The sequence below is a fragment of the Passer domesticus genome, chromosome 13, assembly GCF_036417665.1.
Source record: "Passer domesticus isolate bPasDom1 chromosome 13, bPasDom1.hap1, whole genome shotgun sequence".
Lineage (NCBI taxonomy): Eukaryota > Metazoa > Chordata > Aves > Passeriformes > Passeridae > Passer > Passer domesticus.
The window spans coordinates 18,048,544-18,075,298 of record NC_087486.1 but is presented as its reverse complement, the minus strand read 5'-3'; the positions used below and the strand labels follow the sequence as shown (position 1 = coordinate 18,075,298).

The following is a 26,755-nucleotide window of genomic DNA, read 5'->3' as shown; positions in this document are numbered from 1 at the left end:
ATGACTCCCACATCTGTCACTCTCAGAGAGCCTCTCCTCCTCTCTCAGGGATTCAGGAGATGGCCACCAAAGAACCTGGCAATGTGGAGGCACAGAAAGGACATAATAGGGAGGGATAATCCAACACCAGTGTGAGAATCAGAAGGTTTAAAATGGCCATGGTTAACCTGTGTTGGAAACGAGGAGTTAAAGGCTAAAAGGGCTCAACTTGAGAAGGGTAAAGGAGCAAAAGAGGAAACTATCTTCCAAGGGAGGGCTAGGAAGCTCAGGAAGGGATGTTCATGACCAGGCCTCAGACCTCTCTGTTCCTGTCCTCAGCTTCTGAGTCTGTAACTCAGTGCTGAAATTGCAAGGATGAGACGTGTACGACACAAACTCCCTTCTCCCAGCTCCAGCTCCCAGTGGGAGCGTTTCAGGACATGTTGTGCTGCTGTCAGGGCATGCGGCTGACTGCCTTGGATCCCATCTCTGCTCGATGTCTGTCAGCTGGCTCCCCTCACCCATGTCCCAGCACCGGTGTCCCCCAAACCCGGAGCCTCCCCAGACCCGAGGGCACGGCTCCGCAGTGTTTGGCCAGTGCTGCCCAGTCCAGCCCTGGAAGGTGCTGGTCCCACCAGCCTGGCTGTGAGACAAGCAGGATGGATGGGAAGAGCCGCCTGCCAGCCCCGCTGCCAAGGCAGAGTGAGAACAAATTTGGATAATAAAAGCTGGAATAAGGAGATGCCTTGGAGAGCGCGCTTTGCGAAGCTTCAATTTAAAGCCTTGTTTCTACAGCTAACGCAGTCGTAAGGGACATTAGCCTAATTTCTGTCAAGAGAACTTGTCAACACTGCAGTATTTAAGATAGACACTAAAGATGTGTTTTATCTCACAGACAGATCACTAGGAAAGGAAGGAGCTGTGCCACACTTGGTTCACAGGAAAATAAATTGACGTTCTCCCTGGGCCTAATTGGTGGATGCTGCTTCATAACACCACATGCACAAGCAGCCTCACATTTTATCAGTGTGCAGCTGAGATTGGTGCCAAATCCACTGTGGGGTTAGATACAGGGACATGCTTCAAATGGGCAGCCAAGAACACAGAGCTGGGCATTTTCCAGTCACAAAGCAGATGAAACATTTGGCCGTGTCCTGAACAGTCAGGTCCTTCTACTGATGGTGCTCACCAGCTGAGCCACAGCTAGTGGGGTGGGATCTCAGGGCCAAGGGGAGAAAACTGGTGATAGAAGAAGGGAGCTGGCTTGGCTTCCTCAGGACCACCAGCAGAAGCTGGCCTGGCCTGTTTTTTAGGGACACTCCATGGTGAGTCAACAGAAAGCAAAGAAAAGAGAGGCTGTACCCTGCAGCTTTAGGAGAGAAGTGTTAGCATGCTCCTGGTCCCATCATAGCCCACTTTGAGGATCTAAAATGTCCCCAGGAGTCCGAGTGTGTTAAGGCTGGCATGGCTCCACACATCCCACGTGCCAGCCTTGGAGCTGGGTTTGAGACATGCCCAAGATAATGCTGGTGCCACGGCACAAAGGTTTGTCCCAGACTTGCAGCTTCTGCAGTGGAAAGTTGAAAATGCCCTTTTATTTGCAGTTGTTACACAGAAATAACAGCCATGTAACCTTGTCCCAGCCTTGGAACAGAAATCAGCTTGCAAAGGAAGCCTGAGGGAGCACGACCCTGAGCTGCAGGCTCGAGGGCAGGAGGGTGGCTCTGCCCTGCCACGGATTCTGCACTTGCAGAAGAACTAAATCACTACAACAGCCAGAAATGTCCCTCGGGAAGGAAATCCTCTCAAAGATAAATCAATAACTCAGTGTAATTTTAGCATGCAGCCAGGAGAATTTACATTGCCAGGAAGACTGAGAGCTCTGCCACAGAGACAGAGGCACAGCATCATCAAACAGCCCTGCAGCAGACCCTGCACAAGAGCTCAGGCTCCGGGTGTTCACTGCAAAGCCACGAGGCTGGGCTCTGCATTTTGGAACCCCACAGACCAAAATCACAGGGACAGCAGCAGGGATGTGGTCCAGCCAAACTCCCTTGGGACAAACCCACCTTTCCCTTTTCTCCTCTACGGCAGCAAGGCTGCAATCATGGCAGTGCTGGCAAACACTCCAGATCCTGCAGGATGAGACAACAAAGCTCAGCTAAACCAGGCACAGGAGCAGAGGGGGAATGCTCCAGCCACAGCCTCCACCCCTGGCCAGGGGGTTCCCACCAGCCAAGCCACCCACAAAACAGCACAACAAGGATGTGCCACAGCCCCCGGTGATTAATGAGACTGCAAGTTACGTAATTATATTCATGCTAAGTACACTCAGAGCAGTAAGTTCAAGGGAACTAATGGCACTTTAGAGCACAGTTCAACACTGAGCAGTAACTCCAGCAAAAGGGATTAAAAAAAAAAAAGCCCCTAATTATTCAGTAGCTCTTCTCCCAGATTCTCAGGGTCAGCTTGGAGGAGAAGGTGGCCTGAATTATATTTTCGTTTCCAGAACATCAACAGAATTGCTAAGTGAGTTCCAGAGGCAAGGTCAGAGCCTGCCAATTGTTCTGCATGCCAGGCAGGGCTGGGCTGCTGTGTCCCCTGCCAGCGCTGCCACCACCATCCCTGCTATCCTGGGGACACAGAACCAGCTCCCGTGCCAGTGTTTGTCCTGGTCCCCAGCACGGATAGAAAACTGCAACAACCAATTCCTCAGAAACCAGGTGTAGCCTCCACGTCTGAAGGTGCAGGAGGCTGTCCAGGATAAGCCTGAGGAGCAAACAGCCCAACCCAGCCAGCAGAGGTTTGTGTACACCCAGCCCACTCCAGAGTGCCTGTTGGCACAGCCACAGCCCCAGGCAGATGTGGAGCCTGTGCCAGGGCATGCAGAGCTGGGAAGGACTGTGCCCACACACACAGAGCTCTTCCCTTGTACAGCCCACCTGGAGCTGTGGAAGCATTTTGGAGCACTCGTGCTGGCCACGGTCCTCTCACTCCTCACAGTTTCCTGTGGTGCCAACAAGCTCTCACACAGATTGTGCCATCAGTGCTGATGTGCTCCAAGAGCCTCTGTCTGGAAATCCAGCTTTACAGCAGTTACCAACACAGTCTGGGCTTCTGTATTACTTCACTGAGACTTGGACTTTCACAGGTGCCTGCAGTGGACAGGGAATGGCTTCCCACTGCCAGAGAGCAGGGCTGGATGGGATATTGAGAAGGAATTGTTCTATGGGAGGGTGGGCAGGCCCTGGCACAGGGTGCCCAGAGCAGCTGTGGCTGCCCCTGCATCCCTGGAGTGTCCAAGGCCAGGCTGGAAAGGGCTCGGAGCAGCCTGGGACAGTGGCAGGTGTCCCTGCCATGGCAGGGGGTTGGAGTTGGATGAGCTTTAAGGTTTCTTTCCAACGCAAACCATTCTGGGATCCAATGACTCTGCACCTCTGAAATGCTGAGATCTGCCCCAGAACTGCCCCAAGGGCCAAGGTCAGTGCTTGAAGCTGAAGGTCCATTATGTCCACCCCACACAAAGCCAGGACAATGACTTCTTTTGCTCCTACAACACAGAACACAAAGCTGCCTGAGAAGCCAGGGCAGAAGAACTCTGCAGAGGCAACACAAAAGAGGAGACCCCACAAGCCTTACATGACCCCTGTGTCTGATTGAAAACCAAACCCAAATTAAATGAACAGTCACAAGTTTGGTGCCTCGGCATTGCACTCAGAGCTCTCCTGGTGCCTTCCAAGCTCAGCAATAGGGAACATGCAGAAGGCAACTCAGTGATGATTAGGAAGACACATATGAAGTTATCCATCACAGAGCAACCTGTGTGCACCTACATATCCTGCAGTACAATCAGAAACCAATAGCAAGATGCAGAAACCCTCAACCACTCAGTAAAATATAAAGAACACTGGTAATATTGATTTTAAAAGCACCTCTGTGAAGACAGTTGAGAAGCCTGAGAAAGCAAAGCAAAATGCCTGAATTGAAACCTTTTTCTTTTTTTTTCCTCAGAAAGACATTAATAATGGATTTTCAATGCAAGAAGAAAAACTGAAACCCACACCAGATTCTCCTGGTAATAACAGCTTTCTGCAAAGCCCAGCTATTAATGTAACAGGGACGTCCATCAATCAAGCACACAGAAAGTACTCTGAGAGCTAAAAAAAGAGCATGCAAACATCTGCTTTTGGCAACTTAAATTTTGCCCTTAAGCACATGGAACATAATAAATTATCACGAGGTTGGGCTTGAACTTGTTTTCCTCCATCCTGGACCTAAATGCTGAGGATAAGGATGAAGGTACACAAACGTGCTGCTGCTGGGATTTGTCCTGACAAAAAGTGGGCAAAAGGAGCACAGTTTCACTGGTGTTTTCATTTGAAAACAGCTGGTGCAAGAGGATACCAGACAGGGGTGTAGCATTTCCCTGGCTGCATTTCAGAGAGCTCCTGTGAGCCCTTTTCCACCTCCAGCATATCCTCAGCACATCCAAGACTGCTGGAGTGGTCCCACAGTGGAGTGACAAACGTGCCAGTGCGCTCCAAGGTGCCCATGGCCTCCCTCCTCACACAGCTCCTTCCCTGCTCCTCATGGAACTGGGGTGATTTTGGCAGGTCCTCAGTCCCTCAGTGTTCTCTTCACCTAACACATCACACTGCCTGAGGTGTCCCAGCAACCCCAGAAAAGCTGGATTGGCACCAAGGAAACGGCTGCAGAAAGCAGCTGGGGTGTCCCCACGCCTCCAGTGTCTCCTCCCTTGTAAAACACAGCAGGTCAGAGCAAATGCTGGAGATAATGAACACAATTTACTGATTCCAGCACAGAAGGCTGCAGGCATGGCTGCAACTAAGCCTTAATAAATTCTGAAGAGTGACACCATAAAATGGCATTATGGAAGGCTGTATTTATTGTCTCCCCATGCTTCCATCTCCAAGGTGCCACGTTACACTTAATAACAGTTTTCTCCCCAGCTGCCAGTGTTGCAAACCCTGACAAGCTAATGGTTGAGCCAGCCCTCCCCAAACACACACATCTCCACCCAGCACACAGCTTCCATGGCAGGAACAGGCAAAAATTATTAAACCAGTGCTGCCCAGCCTGTCCCCTCTCTGCTGGCTCTGCAGGGCTCCCTGCCACGCAGCAGGACAGGAGTTTTGTCCCTGGAAGTGATGCAGAGGAGGAGCAGCTGCTGTAGGGTGGTACCTGCATGCCCAGTGCTCTGCTGGGACAGGAGCATCCCTGCCCTGCCCTGCTGGGAACACCAAGGCCCTGCCAGCAGAGCAACCCCACCTGAAACTACTGCCTGCTCTCACAGCTCTGGGCAAGGCATCAACACATCCTTGTGGAAAACCACGGGGAACCAGAGTTCCTCACAGAGAACCAGAGTTCCTCACGGAGAACCAGAGTTCCTCATGGAGAACCAGAGTTCCTCACGGAGAACCAGAGTTCCTCATGGAGAACCAGAGTTCCTCACGGAGAACCAGAGTTCCTCACGGAGGACCATGGAGAACCAGAGGACCCCTGGTTCCTTGTGCCAGAAGGGCAGGAAACCTCCCCATTCAGCATTCCAGCTCCACTACCACTGCAGTGTGCACTTCCATGGTTCCATATTTAGCTTTTGGACCATGGATACACTTTTTCTGGAGCATGGTCTCCACTGAGCTTCTTGTTCTCCCTGCTGGTGTAGTGTTCTAAACCTGCAAGAAAATCACCTTTGAGCTTCAGCCAGCTCCTCGGGTATGGATGGAGACTTGACAAGTATAAACATGCTGTTGTTCCATCCCTGCCTGCATCACCTGCACTGCAGAAGGCACAAAAGAAATCATGTGAACCATCTTTAGTTCTCTTCAGAATACAAAAAGTAACAAAACCCCCCAAACGCACATAGATCAGTTTATCAAGTACAGCAAGCAGTACAAACAGTGCAGGTGTGTTTGGCCTCAGAACACTCACAGCGGATGGAGGAGAATTGTACATCTCCTCACCCAGTGCCCACCCCTCTGGCCACAGCTGGGCTGCACGAGTCTCCATGGCCCTCCACTCTTGCCAGCAGACAGCTACCAGCTCTCCTCAGCAGCCTGGCTCTGCTTCTCCTCCAGAACAAGTCCTTTCCCCTTCAGAAAGCAATCCAAAGGTTCAGAGAGCATCTGAAGAGATCAGTGTGTGAAAGGCTGATGAAACAGGAGTCAAGTGAAAGGCTCTTGACTTCTCTTCCAGCAAAGGCTCTGCCCTCATGGGGTGCCTTCCCTGCAGCCTCTGGCTCCTGCCTGCAGCCCTCTGGACTCACAACTCCCCAGCAGCTCAGACATTTCCTGCTGCCTCTTTTCAGAGAAGACCTTTCTGTGCTTGCCCCACTCAGACTGCAGCTGATGTTAGTGGGGGAGCAGTCAGCACCACCACCAGGGATCGCAGCTCTCTATGAAGCCACCATGAGATTTCTGTCTTAAAAAAGGCACTATCAGACAGTCCCTGATGGCTGAGGCTGGAAACACCCCTGGGATCAGCCCCTGCTCAAGCAGTGTCCCCTCCAGCCCAAGGCCTGAGCTCAGAGGTCTGAGATGTCCCAGGACTCCACCACCTCTCTTGTGGAGCTGGCCCGCTCTAGTCACCCTGCAGTAACCAGATTTTTCTATCTTTAAGCAGTGTTTTCTGTATGTTTTGCTGTGGAGCTGTCTTGGAATGGCAGCACAGCCAGTGGGACAGCAGCCACTCCTCCACGTTCCCTCAGACACTCTATAAATACCTGCACTCCACCTGTAAAACCCATCACCATGTGCAACCCCCTTACAGCTCCAGCTAATCCAGATACAGCCAGGGATAACAATTTTTTGTGCATTATCTGGTGAAGAACAGACAGATAACTGTAATTAGTAGCACCCTGGTTAGCAGGTGAAATGATAGTGTAATTAATGAAGATCAGGTGGGCTTTGTCTCAGATAAGAAAAGCAGCAGATTCTATCAAAATGTAAATGCAGCTTAAAATCCAGCCTCTGTGATCACTTAGAGGTGCTTTTAGAAACACCACCAGCCTGAGATGCAGAGGCTGAATGACACATCCTAAAAATAAACGCTGGTCTGGGGCTAACATGTAAATTGTTGATTAGATCTATTTATTCACACCCTGCAGTGATGAGGGAGACTTGCAGCTCCCTGTTCCTCCTCTGGCTTTGCAGGATCACAGGCACATTCCTGATATTGCTGCTTGCAAGGGCTCTGCAACCCTGGGAGCTCTCCAGCAGCAGAACAGCAGCAATTCCAAGTGACAGGCTGCATACATTAATTCTCTATTCAGATAACATCCTGTTGCAAGTGAATGACCCAAGCAAAACTTCCTGCAGTCTTAAGGAGCTGGCAGAAAAATCAGGAGAGAGGAGCCTGAGTCTTTTGAATCAGAAATGTTGTCCCTCATTAGAATTTCCAACATCGCCACCCTTACTCCTTCCAAAATGTAAACACGTAATAAAAAATTAAACATGAATCTGGTGTGGAAGAGTTCTTCCAATAAATGGGAATTAGTTCTACGAAACATCAGGACAGACCCAAGGAGATTACATTTCCTTCCCCAGCTTTTGCTGGTACAGCAGGGCTGAAAAAACAGAGCCATATTTATTTTTTAACTGGGAAGCTTCCTCAGGATGCTAAAGGAAGCAGCTTCAGTAAAGCAGAGCCATTTGTCTCAGTGTGTGTTCAAGTAAGAACAAATGCAAAACCAGCTTCTAGGCCTCAAGGAGCATCAAATAGCTTTTTAATTTATGTCCCAAATTCCCTGCAGATTCTGAAATGAACAGAGGGCAGGGTTCACAGAAAATGCCTCGCTCAGTCAAGACAGCTGGATGGATATTCTGAGTTTTACTCAGAGAAGCAAGATGCTTCTGCACCAAAATGGAGCAGGCACAGCACATGGCTCTGGAAGGATCTGCAGAAAAAGCAGACCTGTTGCTTGTGTGACCCTGTAAATAAATACATGGAAAATTGAATCACTTAGGAAAGAAAAAGAAGGAAAAAAAAAAAAAAGCTGGAGCCCCATCTGAGCGAGAGGACAATTTGCAGGCAGGAACTGTGAAGGAGCAAGTGAAATATTCCTCACAGGAGCCATCTGACTGTGCTGACTGCCTGAAAATCCTCTGACTCTGTCCTTGCCCACTCAGAATCAGTTCTGTGGAAGTTTCAGTAAGTCAGGCCTTAGCCCATGGGGGAAGCTGAAGGGAGGAAGGGCCTGAGCAAGACCGTGGAAAATACTCCCTAATTTTGGAAAAAGATAATGATGCAAAGCTGTGGTTAAGGGATGTACATCATCCAGACTGAAAGGCAAGGAAAAACCAGGGATTAGCCCCTAGAGCAGCCACGTTCTTTTGTAATAACTGCCGCACACGACCCAGGGCCCAAATCCAGCCTCTCCAGGAGCATATGGCCACATGCATCCTGGGAAAAGGGCTCAGAAATGGTCATCCTGGCCACAGGCTCAGGCACCTGTGCTCCAGCAAACCTTCAGCCAGGGCAGGGTCTGGATACAGAGCCAGCAATGCCAAAGGGACGGATGTGGAAGGAGCTGGAAAGATGGTGCATCCCCTCAGGGCTGGGGCTGCCTCCATCACCACCATCAAATGACAGCAAATACAGGAGGAGAGTGGGCTGAAAACACAATGTCTGCAAGAGATCTGTAGGTCGGGGTTTAATTTATGAAATTATTGAATAAAGTCAACAAATTTAGGGGGAAAAAAAAATCTCTGCAGAAATGCCTGGTCCCCAGAGCTGCCAGCCTCTCCCAGAGTGTGTGGTCAATCACATCCTGCAGCAAACACTGCAGTGCCTGCAGTGCTTGTCCCATACAAGATCACACATTTGAAGCCTGAGGAAGTTGCTGTGATTATGTTTGAGCAAACCTTCAGAACAGTTTCAGTGACTCTGGGACCCAAGTCCCATCTTTTGAAACTATATTCCCACAGAAATTGCCCATTTCCCAAGGAAAATGTTGGAGCCATGGGCCTGCTGTGGCTTGCTGGCTTTGGATGGAGGAGGGATGATAGCCAAACTGGAAATTCAAGATAACCGAGGCTGGAGGCACTGCCAAAACATTTTAGAGGAGGGAAAACATTTTTCTTCCAAAGCACTGTTACAAGCTTGAAATAAATGTGCAGACTGTTAGATAAAGACAGAGATAAAAAGAAGCCTGTTATTAAATACCTCTTCTTTAATGAGGTTCATCCTTCTAAACAGCCACACGAAGGTTATTGGAGCTACTGCAAAAAATCCAGCCTGCTTGCACATAAAAACCAGAGCAAGGTATTCCTCATCACCCAGCACACATTTAAGCACCTCTCAGCAGCTCACACGCTCACAGCATCCCTGGCTTGGCAGGAAGGAGATAAAAGCAAGGAATGAGAGATGTCTTCTCTGGGAAACAATCTCTCTTCTTTCAAAGCACTTCCCCCCACCAAACAATGTGCATTTAACCACAGGAATGGTTCCCACTGCTGATGTCTACTGCTATTACACCACCAGCAGCCTGAATATCATTAAAGTGAAGTTTAAAATTATTCTGAAAGCTGCAGTTTAACCTCTTCCTGTTGCACTAAAACCACTGCTTGACTCTCAGCACCTCATCCCCTGCTTTATGACCATTCCAGACCACCTGCAATACCCTGCAGGGCTCAGAATTCCACAAACCACTAGCAGGAGTCATGGCTTGGCTCATGAAAACACAGCACTGCACACTTGTTTTGGTGATGCCCACAGCCTAGTCCATGGCCGCATGTTAGAGAAGCTCAGGCTTTTATTCTGGCTGCTCAGAAGCACAGTTAATTTTTGGCAGAAGGAGCATCACTGCAAAACACTTTTGTAACCAGTTGGAAACCAGTAACATCACGGCCAGTAAGGGACGGGACTGACCTGACACACCAAAAACCCACCCCAAGCCCACTCTGCCCCTAAGCCTGAGCAAACAAGGTAGGGCTTTTTCTCACCACACCAGTGCTGCCAGGACACTGCCATTTCTGGAAATGACAGAAGAGAAGTTTTACCTGCATTTGGGGGGCAAAAACTGGCTCCCAATTCATGCAATTGGGGCTCCCAATTCTTTACAGAAATGCTGAAACCAAGCTGCAAGGTGGGACACTCGTGCCGTGTCTCCCTGCCCAGAGCTGGCATCCTTCAGACACATCCTCCTGCTGGAGCAGGGGGCTGGGAATGCCTGCTCACTGTCTAGTGTATTTTCAAGGCATCCCCAACAAAGACAGGAATGATGCATCTGACTCCATGTTCTCAGAAGGCTAATTTATTACCTTATTATACTACAGTATATTAAAGAATACTATACTAAAGAATACAGAAAGGATACTTACTGAATGCTAAAAAGATAATCATGAAAACTTGTGACTCTCTCCAGAGTCCCAACACAGCTTGGCACTGATTGGCCAAACAGTCAAAACAACTCACACCAGAATCCAATGAAACAATCACCTGTGGGTGAACAATCTCCAAACACATTCCAGATGAGCACAACACAGGAGAAGCAAATGAGATAAGAATTGTTTTCCTTTTCTCTGAGGCTTCTCAGCTTCCCAGGAGAAACATCCTGGGCAAAGGGATTTTTTCAGAGACTGTGAATGCCACAACTGGCCCTGCAGCTCCTGAGCCCCAGTCCTCTCCTTTCACCAACAGCTGGAGGGAAACATCACTATCCCTCTTACCCAGACCAGGACTTGGGCATGAAGGATGGGCTTGGTGCACCACATCTGCCTGGCACTGCTTGGTGTGCCACATCTGCCTGCACACGCAAGGCAGGAGCAGCATCTGGAGCTTCAGCCCTGGCACTTCTGCTAAGGACTTGGAATTAGGCACAAGCCAGTGTTAGGGACACTGTGCCTCCTGTGATGTGAAGATGAGCGGCAAAGAAAAGCTCACGAGGGTAGGAAACTGAGAGAGGAGCCCATGAAAGCAGCTGGCAATAAAAAGGACAGGCACAAGATATATTTAGGAGATGAAAAGCCTCCTATGCAAGAGGTCAGATTGAAAACAAGCAGAGGGAGAGCTGCCAGGGACCATAACTCAGCTTCCAAGCACTGAACACTTGCTCTCAAGTCAGCCTGACCTTTCCTACCTGCTGGAATCATCCTCCAGCTCTCCTGTCACTGGCCAAACAAGATTATAACAACTCCACAGTTGAGATTCCTCCCCTCTGCACATCAGGAACAAGTCATTTTATAAAGAAACTTGGAGAAGAAGCATTTCATCTAGTATAGATGAGGTTTTTAAAATTCCATTTGCCTTCCCTCTACATGCAAATCTGTGCTGATGTGATGAGGCTCCTATTGCCTGGATTAGACACGTCAAACTCTGCAAAAACGAGCATACCCTGGTGGTTTCACTCTGTATTTCACAGCCCGCTCTTGACCGTGCTGCCATAAATATTTCAGAGACCTGCCCACCACTGTCTGGGTCAGCAAGAAGCCCATGGTTTGGACAGTGATTCATTCAGCAAAGCAATTAGCAAGAGCTGCTGCAGCTCAGGACATCCCAGTGAGCAGCAGGAGCAAGGTCCCCACAGACAAGGTGTGAGGGGACCCTCAGCAGCAACCACATCACCAGCACGGGCTGTGGGACAGGCCTGGCACAGATCCCTCCTTCCTCCCCCTGCTTCACGAACCTCTTCTCAGTTTAAAGCAGTGCTGCCTCATTTGGCCACCAGAAGCTCCTGGAAGAGAGACTGGCAATGAAACTGGACTGGGTTATTGCCCATCCTCAGCCCTGCTCTTTCCACAGCCAGTCCTTCAAAGCAGCCTCTGAAAACACCTCCCCGATGTGGCTACCTGGAGAACTGTGTTTCCACAGGTGTAAAACCTTGTTTGAGCAGCAAATGAGACAGGAGAATACCTGTGACAAGCAGGAGCAGCAAAGATAGCCTGAGGATCCTTGGGAGCTGCAGCCATGGATATTTAAATGCCAAGCAGTGTATCACTGGCTTCCTGCTGAACATTAGATGGTTTCATCTTTGCAGAAGCAGCACTAACAGCATGTTCACATCAGCTTCACTCTGGCAGCCTGATCAGCAGCAGCAGCTATGGCTCCTTGGTTTTTAACTGTGAAATAATTGGGCACTTCAGAAAATTACTCTGGGCAGCACAAACACCGAGGAGTCACTGCAGGTTCAGCTCTGCAAGGCAGAGCTTTAACCACAGCTGAAGGTGCAGGCCAGCTAAGCTCCCTGCTCTGCCCCGAGACATCCATCCAAAGCCCAGAGAGATCCACGCTGCACCATGCCAGTCACAGTGCCAGGCTCTGCTCTATCCCTCAGTCTGCAGGGAGCTGCTCTGCAGCAAAGGCAGCTTCTCTGCCCCACTGCTGCCTGTCTGCAGAGCAATCTGTAAATATTTTGATATTTTGGGCAGAGGAGGTTCTCACTTGTCCATCTGGATTGGAAACTGGACTCATTAATTCCCAACTGTCAGCTGGAAAAGCTGCCAGAGGGTTTCTGCCACATTAGGGAGCAGCAAAGCACTGCTGCCACAGGCATGGGCAGAGCAGAGCCCTGTGCAACCCCAGCTCTCCACTCATCACTGCTGGGGGGTGGTGGTTAATGCCCTTTTCCTTTCCCAATTAAACCCCTGCCTCTTATATCCTTGCTCTGAATCTTCACAGCAAACTCTTCCCAGAGGAGCCACTGCTGGGTGGAAAATTTCCCACCATGCTTGGTAGAAAATCAGCTGCTCAGTGATACAACTAGATGGTCAGAGTAATCCAACTTCCAATCATCATCAGGAATGCTAAACAAAATATTGAGAAATTTGGTGCCCAAATAACAAAAGTAAAATACGTTCCAGTTCCCAAGGGTACTGTCACCTGGAGAAAGTGTATTCTGAAAGAAAAAAGACAGCAGAGGAAGCTTTTACCTGACATGAGGAGTCAGAGCAGTGGTGTGAACCTTCATTCAGAGGACACAGCAATCCCACTCACTAAACCCCAAAAAACCTCCTGGCTCCTGTGGACTCCAACCACGGACAGAAGTAAAAGCCCCACAGATGATGCCCAGAAGTCCAACAGCAGAGGTGCTGGAAGCCTCTCCAAGGCACACATCTCCCTTCAGTCTGAGCCCTGCACCTGGTGCATTATTTAGCACCAAGTGAGAAAGAAGCAATGCCTAACGAAGTGTTAAAGGGCTTTGGAAGTTTCACCAACCTTTCCAGAGAAATCAGCTCCGGCTGCCTGGCAGAAGAGACAACTGATCTTGCTTCCAGATTACAGGCAGCACAGCTCTTAGGGCAACTGTCTCTCTGTGTTTGCATCCAGCTACTTCCAGCAGCTTGAAGTATGTTCAAAGTGCAAGGAAGCACTTGATCAAAATCCAGCTCACACTGTAGACAGCGAGGAACAAGTGCCCAAAGCATTGCAGACACAATAACAATCGAATTTGGGGGGGGATTTGACAGGTTACAGGTTGATGACACTGCTGCAGTCCCAGTGGAAATGTGGATTGATGCAATTAGCAACAGGGAACTGGAAACTCAGCAGAGGAAAACTGGGAATACATCTATAAAAGATGAGCTGCTGCACCATTGTAGAGAAGCACAAAATGCTGCGTGAGCTCAGAACAGGAACAAGTTGAAACAGGAGTGAGATGGGGGAAATGCAGCTCCAAACTCCCTCCCAGTGTTCAGAACTGTAAATCCAAATTCTAAATTCAAACATTTGCTTCCCTCAGAGAGACTGGCCTAGTTTGCCAGAGGGATACAACGGGAGAGGGAGTGGGGGTGTCCTGGAGAGATGGGCAGCAGAAGGCAAACTCTGAGCCCAGCCCAGCAGGCTCTGCTCAGCTGCCAGTGAGTGCAGCCACATGGAAAACACGGCAAGATGCAGAACCAGTGGGTGAGAGATGCTGCCAAGGTGCGTGGCTCTGCTGCAGCACCAAAAGGTACATCCCTGTGCAGCCACAGCAGCAGCTTCCCTCATGCCAGGTCAGCTCCCTGCCCAGCCAGAGCTGTGCTCACACTGGGAAAGCGTGGGCCAGAGGCTACAGGGATGGGCTCATGCTGGCAGCAGGGCCCCAGCCTTGACTAACACGTGCTGAAGGTGTCAGTGCCAGTCCTCACAGGATTTCACTCCAGAAGAACCCCCAGGAGACAGAAACCCAGGCTGGCAACAGGAGACCAAGGCAGGCTCCTCTTTGTGCCATGTCCCCAGTGCTGGGATCTGTAGCAGTCAGAGCATGAGGCAGGACACCATTTAAGTCTTTAGAAGAGTAACCAAAATTACTCTCCTCTGTGAATACTGACAAGCTCCCCACTTCCACAAGCCCTTCACTGCATGTGCCCAACAGGAAATAACTACAAAAATGAAGCAGAATAAGGCACACGAGCAGTGGAGAAGGTGCTTGTGAACAAACCCTGCAATGAGGTTTCTAATGATTGCAAGTATGTACATGTTCTGCTCCAACAAAGCTGGTGGGGATCTGCCAGGCTGGAAAATGAGCAGGGACACCACACGCCTTCCATACATAATGGTACAGAAATGGAATATAAGTATATACTGCAGCTCTGTGGAACGCAGGGGCTTTTGTAGCCATTTATGTTATACAAAGATTTACATTTGGAAAAGTCATTCTGCTATATCTGGCAGAAATTTCAAGACAAATGGAACCCATACTTATTCTTTCAATGATAATACTGAGCACAGGATAAAGCTCTTAAATTCAGAGCACTTTATAAAAATTAATTACTACTTAGTTCACCCTTGTGAGGTGGGAAGGTATTACACCTGCATATACATCAGAACACCAAAGCACAAGTGGATTAAACAGCTCATTCAGGACCCCAGCAACAGGCTAATTTTTTAAATATGTATGCACACGTGTATCTGTGTGTGTTTGAATGGGTTTGGCTCCTCCAGAGACTTCCCAGCACACGGAGGCCAAGCTGCTCTGCTGGGCTCCTCTCACCACAGAGTCCCAGGCATGTCTAATGAAAGACACCAACCCAAAGAAAGGGAAGAGATTTTTTTGTGGTTTGCACAGATGGAAATAAAAGATAACTTTTAAACAGCCGAGGAACAGAAACCCCATTGTTAAAAAGCTGTGCAGTGCTCCAGTGACAGCTCCTAATCAGCTTGCCACTGAGCAGCACCACAGCGGAGCACAGCAGACTTGGGAATCCACGTGCCAACAAATGTTATAAAACCTGGCCCTTGACAAATGAAGAGAGAAAGGGCTGTGGAGCCAGTGACAGAGACAGCCCCCCACCTACAAGGGGGCTGGCAGCCCACTCCTCCTGCTCCAGTGACCTGAAAGCCCTGGGGCAGCTGCTCCCCTCCTTGGACGCTTTGCCCACGGCCTCCAGTCCCTGCACTGGGTCACTGCATCCTTCTCTTTATGTGAACACCAGCAAAAGCACACATTGTCATGGGAACAAACAGCTCTTGGAGTGTCTGCACGGCTCCTGTCAGTGCTGGCAGGTGGGTTCCAGAGACATGCTATAATTAGCCAGCAGCAGTTACCTGGACGCAGGGTTTGCCACTGATCCGTGGGGTAAAACACTTCCAGGTCTTCAGGATCAGCGTCATCCTCTGTCCCCGGCTCCTTCCCACTGTCATCTTTTATGTTGCTCTCTTCTATTTTTGTAAGGGCAAACTCCTTTTGGAGAGAAGAGATTCAGCTCATTAGCAATTGCATCTGGGTAATTTAGTGCTGGCTGAGAATACAAAATTTTTTCCCTCGCCAGCAGATTTTTTTTTTTTTTACATCTGAGATTCTTTCCACATGGTTAAATTTAGATTTAAAGTATATTAAAGGTTAAACATGCATAACTAGCATGACATTTGTGCTGAACAAAGCAACGCAGCTTATTTCCTATTCCAGATCAGGTTGCAGATTCCAAACCAGCTCTCACAGAGCCTCACCTGTATTTCAGTCAGAGGCAGGAGCCCTGGCTATTAGGGTTGTGTAACATTGTAAGACCCCATTTTCCCTTGCCTAAAAATATGTCAAACTTTTAACTTTTTCAGCTGAAATTTTCCACACGAGTGGAATGCCTCAAGGCTTGTTGGTTGGTTTGGGGTTTGGTGGGGTTTTTTTGGGTTTTGTTAGTTTTTGGTTCTTTTTTTCTTTTTCTTAAATGCACTTATTTCAGGCTTGGAGAAGATTTCAGCTAAAATAGTTCAACCGTTTCCAAAATAGGACACGGGAAAAAACACACCGAGTTGCCCACATGATACAAATGTGAGGATCCTCTTCTCCACCCTCTTCCAGTGTTCTCCAAGGCTTTTAAAACAATGAGGCAGGGATTTAATCATCACCTCCATGGCAAGCGCAGCACGAGGCTGCCAGAGGTGTGGGAGAGCAGCCAGCACGAGCGGCTTGATGTTACACCAAGGGAAGAATAGGGGAGAACAGCAGGGAAAAAAATCCTTGCTGTGAGGGAAAGCTTGGTGTTCAATGGAAAGCCTCCCTAGGGAGCCGGTGGGAGTCATAAAAAACTCTGGAGAGTGCACAGAAAGTACCTGTACTCTCACACCAGGCACTGATTCCTGGGTCTGGGCTGCTCTGGTTCCAACAGGAACAGATGAACTGGTCCAGGCTCATCATCCCCACAGCTCAGTGTCTGCTGAAGGGAATATTTTCAGCTTCTGAGATCACCAGTTCAGTCACCACTGAAGAATTTGAGATAACCAACCTACAGGGAATGATTAGTCCTAATTGTTGGCAATTAGGATGGAATTACAGCTCACTTCATGAAGTGTTTGGATCTTAATCCTTAGGATGTTTTCACAGCGAAAAATATAAGTAAATTCAGAGGTTAACTGGAAATTCTGGGACACATTTTGCCTTCAGTTCTTCCACTCTTTGGGAAAAAATGCATGCACATTTTCTGTCAGAATTTGGATGCTATGCATATAAATATCCATTTCCAGCCTAGAAGAGTCTTTCTAAGCAACAGAAATGTCAGCCTGAGCAAAACACACACAGTAGCAATGACAGTGTGGATGTGGCACTTGGGGACGTGGGTTGGTGGTGGCCTTGGCAGCACTGGGTTAAAGGTTGCACTCAATGATCATAAAGGTCTCTCCCAACCTAAACAATTTCACAATTCCATGATTGTGATAACACACAAAGATGGCTGACAAACCTATAGAATATTTTTATTTCAGCTGTGGAAAGGGACTGCGATTTCAGAAATACACGAGAAACCAGATCTTAACTCCTGCTTTTGCTGAGCACATCAGGGGCTTGCAATTGTTCAAATTATAACAAATGGTTAAACCTCAGGAACAATCACAGCCATAAAAGCCCAGGTTCTGCAGATGAAAATCAATGTTAACATTTTCTGAGCCAAGACTCAACAGGACTAAAAAGGAGTGAGTGGAGCAGTTATTACTTAGCTGATTTCCACAGCTCTGTGATTATCCAAGAGGGAGTTAGTGATACAGGCTATTGTAAATTTACTACCAGGCCTTCCAGTGCTGGATCTGTTCAAACACATAATGGAGACAGCTGATGTTTACCAGCTCTGCTCAGGAAAAGTGCCAGGGTTTAAATGCTCAGTAAGGATAAAAGGATGTGACTTGGTTCATTTAAGTGTTGCTGTCACTGTCTGGCCACAGTTACTTTGCAATACCCCATTTTCATTAGCATTTCTAGCAAAAGCAGGCAGCACCACACAAGCAATTCTTCATTTGCACAGAAATCAGTAGAATCCTTTCTGGTTTGTTTTCATAATTCAAGCAGGAAAAGACATTTCCTAAAGAATAATGGGCATTTCTTTAAAGGCAAAAAGCATCCATGTTTCATCAGTCTGAAAACAAGCTGGAGCAGCCAAAACTTACACGTACTCTGTGGCCCAGGCTGGAGCAGGAGAAGAGCACAGACCCCAGCAGCAGCAGCAGGCTGACTCTGGCAGTGGTGGAGAGGAGCCCGGCCCAAGGAGACATTGCCACCAGCCTGAAATGCAAAGCAAAACAAACCCAACAGTATTTTTTTTCCATTTTTGCAGGTTTCAGGACTCTACACAACACTTTGCAACACAGCATGGAATCAGGGGTGTGACACAGCAGGAAGCACAACACCTCGAGGTGTGAGCACAGGGGACTTGTGGGGGGCTCACTGCTAATGGGGTTTGTGACAGGTAATTCCAAGCAACTTATACTGACCCCACAGGGGACAATATCTCTCCTGGAAAATATGAGGAGACCTGCAAGACTTGTTTAAAATCACTGTGTCAGTGCCACGGATGACAACTGGAAGGAAAAATAAAAAGCAGTGCAATCCCGTGAGGGCTTTTTATGCCTGTGCCTCATTTTAAGCACAGAAGTAGCTACGTTAATTCAAATTAAACAAAACAACCAGCTGTCCAAGGATCAGGGGTTCACCTAATTCATATGTAGGTTTTTCTTGAGGAAAACAACATTTTGCAGAGATCAGCAAGGTTTACTTGGTGGTTCCTGCAGCACAAGGCTTTCCCTGCTGCTCAGAGCAGAGGCTCAGCCCAGCCGTGGGGCCAGGAGCTGGCTCTGAGCAGGCTCAGGTGGACCAGGGAGCAGAGCCATGGCACAGAGCCTCCCTGATGGACCACATCAGAGGGGAAATGAAGGGTTCTGGTGTGCCCACCCTGCATGTGAGCACACACACGTGTGCCCCCAGTGCCTCACACGAGGCTCAGGATCCACCCACAGCCTTCAGCTCACTGCTGGGCTAGGGAGTGCAGCAGCCTGCCAGCACACAGGCTGCACAAGTATTTCCTTTGATTGGCTCTAAATTTACACGCTGCTAAATTAAACTAAATGAGGTCTTTTGAAAGAAGATGGGACTGATTAGTTCCGTTCAAACACTCCTTCATTACTCATCCCTCCATCAAGTCTGCTCCTACTCCTATCCAGGTTTTGAAGAAGTTCCTCCCCTACACACAGTCCGAAATACCTCGCTTTGCTGTCCATCAGGATGGCACATCAGGTAGCAGAGTTTTACCTCCTTGACAACCACTTTGTGTCCCACAAAGCAGAAAACCTGCTCACAGCAGCACCCAACACCAGCTCCTGCCATCAAAGAGCCTCTGCCCCACAAGCCTTCAGGGACATGAAGGGGAAGCCTCCTCTCCTTCCACACTTTCACTGCTACCTTGTCCCTCCACTCCACTTTGTTACTACAAACCCTGCTTCGTTTTTGCCAGAAAAAGAAAAAGCAACCCTCCACATCCCCCTGGTCAGTGATGGATAGGAGAGGGACAGAGCAGAGAGCAGAGGTAACAGTGCACCTGATGTACTTCTGCATCTTCCAGAAACTCCTGAGCCAGAGTCTTCCTGAGCAGCAGCCTCTACCTCTGAGCCACCTCTACCACATCAGCTGGATTTTCTCATTAATTGGGTTTCGAACAGATCTGGATTTCTGACACCCACAGCATCCCTGAGGAATGAGTTCCCCTGCTTAACTCACACAGTGCAGGAAAGCATCACATCCCATTTCCTCCCTCAGTGTCTCCTCTTTTCTAAAGGGTCAAAGAACCACCTCAAGGACCCACAAGCCCTTATTAAACCACAGCTGGAATAGAAGAAAAGCTCCCTGTTTTCATAAGCCAACCTGTGGCCAGAGCCTCTATCTCTCTCCCGGGACATGGCCAAGCAAAACCAGGCTGCAACCAACACGCTGAGCTGCCACACCCAGAGCACCATGCACAGCCTCAGACTCCCTCTGCTCCCAGAAGATCTTGATCTTCGTGCCCTTCTGGACAGTCCCACAGACATGACCTCAGTCCAGCATGACCACAATACACAATTCCCTCTCATCTCAGAACAAACTAATGCTTTTTACACAGGAAACAGGTTTTTGGGTTTGGTTGAGGTTTTCTCCGTTATAAAACATGCAGCAAAACTGGAATAATGAAAAATAGATGTATCCCTAAAACTTTATCCGCAAGCCTGGAAATAAAAGGAAAAGAAAAAAAAGAAGAAAAAAAAAAAAGAAAATAAAAGAAAAAAAAAGAAAGAGAAATTCAACAAAGCAGTGGCTGAAAGCAAACACACACTCCCCATAAAAATAGAGCTCACGTGTACCGAGGAGGCTGCTAGCAAATGACAGCACAGCCTCTTTCAAGCCTCCAGCCTCCTGCCTGCCTGGCAGATGACATCTGCACAACAATTAGCACTTTGCTTCGGTCCCAGGTAGGCAGGAGGAGCCAACATGTGAACGGGGGGCTCTGGAGCTCCTGGAGAGCAGGCTGCACAGGCTGACATCTCCTCACAGACAGACGCACGCAGAGGGCAGGAGAGGATTTCCACACAGCATGTTCTGTGGACACAATGGATTTCCAGAAACAACCCTTGCAGCCTGTGAAGCAGAAAGGGTGGTCACGGTGACCCCACCTGCACAGGGAATGTTTGCTTGGGTTTGAGGGCATCTTTGGGGATCTAGCATGTACAGCAGCCAGGCAGCAGCAAGGCTGGACTAGGAAAGCCACAAATTCCCCTTGTGAAGCGTGGAGGGGCTGAATTTTTTCTTAATAATCCTTTTTTGTCAAACAAAATCAGATACTAGGGAAAGAGCAAAGGGTCAGACTCCGAGAAGTCTCCACTGCTGGCAGTAACTGTCCTGTCAGAGGAGGAGATGTTGCTGCCTGGGAGGTTCTGCTCCACAGCTCCAGAAATCCCAGCCTGTGCCAGCGGTGGCAGAAACAGCAGCCCACAGTTGTGCTCCCCATGAGCAGGGACATTCCACTGAGGGCAGAGCTGTGCACAGGCAGCTGCACAGCCCTGGGAATGCAGCTCCCACAGTTACAGGTGACAGCTCCAGGGAAGCCAGTGAGATGAGCACATTTCATTCATGCCTCCTGCTGCTGGCAGCACTGCGCTGTGCTTTCACATCCTGGCACAGAGCCCATCCTGCCCGTCCTGTGCCACTCCAACAAATCCGCCAGGAGCCTCATCTGAGCTCTGACCTGCTGCTCCAGGACAGCACACAGACATCCCCGACGCTCCTCAGCCCCAACATCAGCCTCTGGCTTTGCAGCCAGCTGGAAACAGAATTCCAGAATCATCAAGGTTCAAAGAGACTTCCAAGACCATCGAGTCCAAGCTGTGCCCCATGCCCACCTTGTCCCCAGCCCAGAGCACTCAGTGCCACCTCCAGCCCTTCCTTGGACACCTCCAGGGATGGGCACTCCAAACCTCCCTGGGCAGCCCCTGCCAAGGCTGACCACCCTTTCCATGGGGAAACTCCTGCTGATGTCCACCCTGAGCCTCCGCTGGCAGAGCTTGCAGGCCATTTCCTTTTGTCTTGTCCCTTGTTCCCTGGGAGCAGAACCCGACTCCAACCTGGCACCTCCCTCCTGGAGAAGGTTCCCTCTGAGCCTCCTTTTCTCTAGGCTGAGCCCCTTTCCCAGCTGCTCCTCACAGCACTGACTCTCCAGCCCCTTCCCAGCTCCATTCCCTTCTCTGGACACACTCCAGCCCCTCCATATTTTTCTTGCCATGAGAGCTCAGAACTGGACACAAGATTGGAGGTCCCTCAACACTGCCAGCACAAGGGACAGGCACTGTCCTGGTCCTGCTGCCACCCCAGTGCTGATACAAAAATACCAATTATCTCTAAGAATAAACAATAGCAATAAGCTAATCCTTGTTTTCACCTAGGGATAAAAAACTGTCTGCAGATGAATGGACTCAGGCCAGGTTTTGTCCAGCCAGCCTCCCTGAGATGGCAGTGGGAGCAGCAGCAGCACATCATATGCCTCCCAGCACACAGCACTGAAAGAGCTCTCTTGATGAGTGCAGGGCAGAGATGGGAACCCTCAGGAGCACAGCCCAGGCACCTCCAGCTGAACCAGGGCACAGAGACCTGCCGGCACTCACAGCCTCTGTGGCTGAAGGGGAAGTTTCCTGAGCAACAGCAGTTCAGGGAACGATCTCCAGCCAGCCGTGCACAGGGGCTGTGGGATTGGAGAGGCTCTCAGGACACAGAGTGCACTCACAGCGAGCTGAGATCCCCTTCACACACAATGTCCTTCCAACGGGTGGCATTCACGGCCAAGCCCACCGTGACAGGCTGAGTGATGTGCAGTGCCACGCAGAAAGAGAAGGAAATGTAGCTGACCTGACCTGCAATTTTCCTCCTCTGAGCAAGAGGGTCCCCAGGCCTGTGAGGAGCACTCATGTTCGCTGGTATGCTACAGACACCTTGGGAGCACCCTGTGGCTAGCTGTCCCTCCTGCTTGCTGACTGTACAGCTACACCAACAGGAGAAAGAGGAGGCTTGGAGCTGAAATTCAGCCTGCGCCTAGGAGAGGAAACAGCTGGCAGGCAAAAAGGATTTTTGGGAGGCCACACTCTAATGCCCTTCCCCAGTCACGAGCTGGGTCTGCACAACCCCGTGCTTTCAAGCAGGACAACCTGCACACCCCATCACCTGAGGTATTGACCTGGATGATCGCAGCAGCTCTGCTCCTCCAGGCATCCTGTCCTCAGGAAAGCAGCCCTGTGCCTCCAGTGGGTATCCCCAGCCCCATTACAGTGAGAGCCCCAAGCCCTACCAGAGGGTCCCACCTGGGCACGAAGCCCCAGCCAGGCAGGACACCCAGGGAGCAGCAGTTGTTTGCAAGCCCCCTCACACCTCCAGGATCTCAGCGGAGAGGGTGTAGATGCCATACAGGCCATTCCATTCATGTCGCTTATGAAATTGCTTTAAAAAAACATTTATTCTTCTTGCTTGCTCCTCATCATTTACTCCTACTAGGACTCTGCTCTGGCATGTTAAAAACACTCCTACACAAAGAGAAAAGTTGTGGGAACACCTTCTTGCTGCCTACAGAGAACCCACACAGCAAGAAAGCCACACTTTGAGGTTGGCAGGAATAAACTGGGCTGGCTGGGCCCAGCCTGAGCATGGGCAGCAGGTCCTGCTCCCACCTGCAGCAGAAGCCCTGCTCCAAACTGGAACCAGCCCACAGGAGGGAATTGTGACATGGGCACGGGGTGGGAGGGGCAGGATAACCATGGTACAAACATGTTTACAGAGCTGGCCATCTACTGAGCACTCATGCAACCTTTGTAACCGCTGCTAACAAATAATAACAATAAAAATTAATAATCCCTCCAGGCTACCTGTGCAGCCATCAGCTCATATCAGCCCCTCGAGCAGCATCTTGGCTATGACACCACCCAACACAGCTCTGACAGCACTGCTAGGTGCCAGGAGCAGGACAGGGATGTGTGCAGCAGCAGGAGATAGCCCAGCAGTGCCCGGGCACGGCAGGGGCAACTCTTGACACCAGCAGCTTCACCAGCACTGCCACAGCTCCCCCAAGAGCAGGGGAGGGAGTTGTTGTGCATCACTTGGATAAAGCCAGAACCGCCCCTTCTACCCAGCCACAGCAACCCTGACCCTGCTGTTTACACAACTCGCGAAGTTTAACAATTTAAATTGACTTAATTAATTCGTTCAGCAAGCTGCATTCACACAAAACGCTGCTCTCCAGAGGGCAGGAGCACAGCTTTGTGCTGGGGTGGTTTGAAGCCTGAGCAAGGCTGCCCTCACCCTCCCCACCGCTCCTTAGCAGCCGTGGCACAGGGGCCATGCTCATTAGTGCTGCTGGCAGAAGGGGCCACGCTCCACCGTGGCTCAGCACGACCCCAATTCCATGAGCTGCCTCCCCAGCATCCCTCAGACCCTCCACGCCAGAGACAGACTGCTGAGTCCAGGATCAGGGATCTTCTCCGTCAGCATGGAGTGTGCAGAAGCAGAGCGTGCCTCGGAGATCAGAGGCTGAATTTATCATTTATTATTTATAAGCAGTGCATCTCTCTGAATTTCTGGCAGCTGCTCTCTCAGGGCTCTGCACTGCCTGCACACCACATGACACTCTCACTCCTCAGAGCTCTGGGGTTGGCAGGGACCTCTGGGCCCACACCACAGCGCTAGTGCTGATTTGCTCCAATTTAGGACTTTAGGACTTGCCTGGAGATGAGAGATGCACAGGGACCTTCAGGACAAACTTCTTTCTGAAAGCTGTCACACTGCCTGACCTCAATCACATGGAACAGCTTTTCCCTTCCTCCTCACCTCCCCACCACCCCAAATCCCAGCCAAAACCACCTCCCGTCCTGCCTGTACCTATTCCCTTCTCCCACTCCTTGCTGCAATTTCCCATGCACAGCACATACAATAAGTGGTGTTTTCTCCCCCAACTCAGATCTATCCTTTCCATCAGTTCCTATTTGCAAGGTGACACCTTGACTCACACTATCCCAGGAGTCTCCCAGCATTCTGTGCGTTTTCATCCCCTCTGCTTTCCCAAACTTGGAGAATCTAACAGGAGAGAAAGCACATGCTGTGCTAACAAGGTCCCAGAGAATCCTGATGTCCCACTGCAGCTGGGCCCATGAATTGCCAAAGATTTAACTGGCTTATTCCCAGCCTCTCTGAAAACAGCTTTTTGTATTTTCCAAGTTCCTGCTGTTCACCCATGGTTCTCATGGGGAATAACAACCTCCTTCCCCTGTCAGATGCCAGCTTCCCTATAAAGAAACTCCATTAAGAGGTTAAGAAACCATGAAAAATTCCTGCTCAGTGTTACAGATATCCAGTGGTGATAGATCCAGCACATGACTCCCACAGCACAGTGCCTGCCCAGCACAACCATCCCTGCCCCTGGCTGTAGCTCAGCCTGTCCCAGCCAGGAGCCCCAGGTCAGCCTGCAGGTTCCCATGGGGATTGCCAAGCCAAGGAACCCCTGCCACTCCCTGTAGAGCACCTGGCACAGAGGTGCCCCAACTGTGGGCATGCAAAGGACTCCTCCAGCTTCCCTATCGATCTGCCAAGAACCACGAGCTGTGAGCTTTATGAAAAATGCATTTTCTCACCTCTCCACAGAGCACCAGTCAGTGGTGACAGCTCTGACTCCCCGTGATAACCGAGGGGACAGGGAGCAGCAGGGAGCAGGGTGGCAGCAAACGTGGGGCTCGCCTGCTACATGCTCTGGAAACGTGGTCAGGAATAATATGGCATAGCTGCTTGTGGATTGATTGCATGGGATGCCTGGCTGGATGTTCAGCCCTGGCTCATGCTTCCAGTTTTGTGGCAAGCTCCCAGCTTGTCACAAAAGGCAGAGGCCACTGGGATCCACCTTGTGGGTCAAACCCAGGCAGGAGCTGCCAGACTGGCAGCAAAACCTGGGATAAAGCCCTAACAAGCCAATCTCAAAACCGCCCCTGAAGGGGAATAAGGAGCTCTCTGGGGATGAACACAACCTGCTGCCACACAGGTTCCCTCAGGACCGGTCCTCACTTTCTCCCAGTCCTGCATCAGTCTGGACACATCAATCCCCACGCTGGGGCTCAGCTGCTCACTCCATTCCAACGTGGACACCACGGTTACAAACACTGAGGTCAGCAGCAATATCTCCCTGTGCTTGGATGAAAGGCTTGATGCAAGTTTGCTTTTTCCCTCCCTACACTGGTCCTTTCTCAGTGGTTGCAGAGGATGCCTTTGTTAAGCAATTAAATAAGCCCTGGGACAGGAATGAGCACGAAGGGAGGGCTGAGAGACTGCCAGTCCCACCATCCAGAAGTGATTCTTGTGGTGGTAGCTATTCCTCTATCCAGGCATTTCCCACCAAGACTGAAAAGCAACTCTTGCTCCCCAGCCATCAAAGCTTCCCCAGGACAAAGCCAAAGCAGAACAGCCAGCCACTGCAGGCAGCATTCCTTCAACAGAGTTTTTCCTAAGGAAATTTAAATCAAAACAAGCCCCAAGGACTGCAAATGCAGAAGTAAATGCACAGACACAGAAAGCTGAAAGAGAACATAATTCCTTCCCTCTCCTGGTGTTCATCTGCCACCCCTGCTTTGGGGAATGGTTTTTTGCCTTTTAGAGCTATTTTAGATGTTACTTGCAGCAAGGTATGGAGAAAACAGTTGAAATGGGATGGTGCAGCATTCTTTTTAATTAAACAATCCCTCAGGCACAACAGAATAGCTCCACTCAAGCCCGGGACACTGCAGCTCTGCCTCCTCAGGGGGAGGTGCTGGCCCCAGTCCTCCAGCAGAGCAGAAGGTCTCCCAGGCTCCTCTGGAGGTCTGCTATCAGATGGCCCAGATCTTCCACAGGGCTTGTGTCCTTCCTGCTGCCATCCTGGCTTTTTGCCCCGGCTTCTGCTAAGCAGAGCTTTGATCCCCCAAGCAACTCTTGGTTCAGGGACCTTCTTTCCTTCTGCTGCCCAAACACCAAGGACATGGAGCTGGAGCTCCCCAGCACCTCAGCTTCAGATGGGAAGGCTTTGATGTGGCACTGAGTGCCTGGATCTCAGATTCCTCTGGTCTCTTCAAACAGCAGCAGAGCCACAGCTTGTGATCCGTGCAAAAGAGCATTTTCCTTGGGAATGGAAGTCATGTCAGCGTTCATCTTCACCTTGCCATGGCAGAACAAGCTGCATGGGTGCTTCAAAGAGCTCCTCAGCCTTAAATCCTTATAAAACATTGACTGAGTGGAGAACCTGTCTCTGAATGTCTCATGAATCCCAGCAGAGGTTATGAAACAGCTTTCCTGTGACTGCCTGTGGGACCCCATGCATGCTGCTGGAACCATTGTGCCACAGGGCTCCCCTCACAGGGAACACTCTGCTGCCCCAGGGAGATCTGCACTGATGGGTTATGGAGACAGAATTAAAGAGCTAGTAAAGCTCCCAGGACCCTCCTGGGCCCCGTGACCAGGCTCCCTGCTCCTCAGAGCTGTGGGGTTCACTCAGGAGCAGTACTTTAGCTCCATCCCCATTGGCCCTGAGCCACAGCACTCCAAAACCTGCTCTGAGGA

The 26,755-nt window shown here is 50.0% G+C and overlaps 1 protein-coding gene across 6 annotated transcripts in view; it reads right to left on the bottom strand.

Annotated features, from left to right (window-relative positions):
• Nucleotides 1-26,755, bottom strand: part of SIL1 (SIL1 nucleotide exchange factor) — a 97,822-nt gene that overhangs the window by 58,181 nt on the left and 12,886 nt on the right. For 3 of the 6 annotated variants that reach the window (XM_064388003.1, XM_064388004.1, XM_064388005.1), the window contains 2 exons: nucleotides 17,788-17,902; nucleotides 15,463-15,598 (listed from right to left, as the gene is read on the bottom strand). In XM_064388003.1, the coding sequence (XP_064244073.1) occupies nucleotides 15,463-15,598; nucleotides 17,788-17,892 (241 nt within the window). In that variant the 5' untranslated portion in view covers nucleotides 17,893-17,902. The remainder of the gene's footprint in view (nucleotides 1-15,462; nucleotides 15,599-17,787; nucleotides 17,903-26,755) is intronic. The other 3 variants (XM_064388006.1, XM_064388008.1, XM_064388009.1) reach the window with 1 other exon arrangement.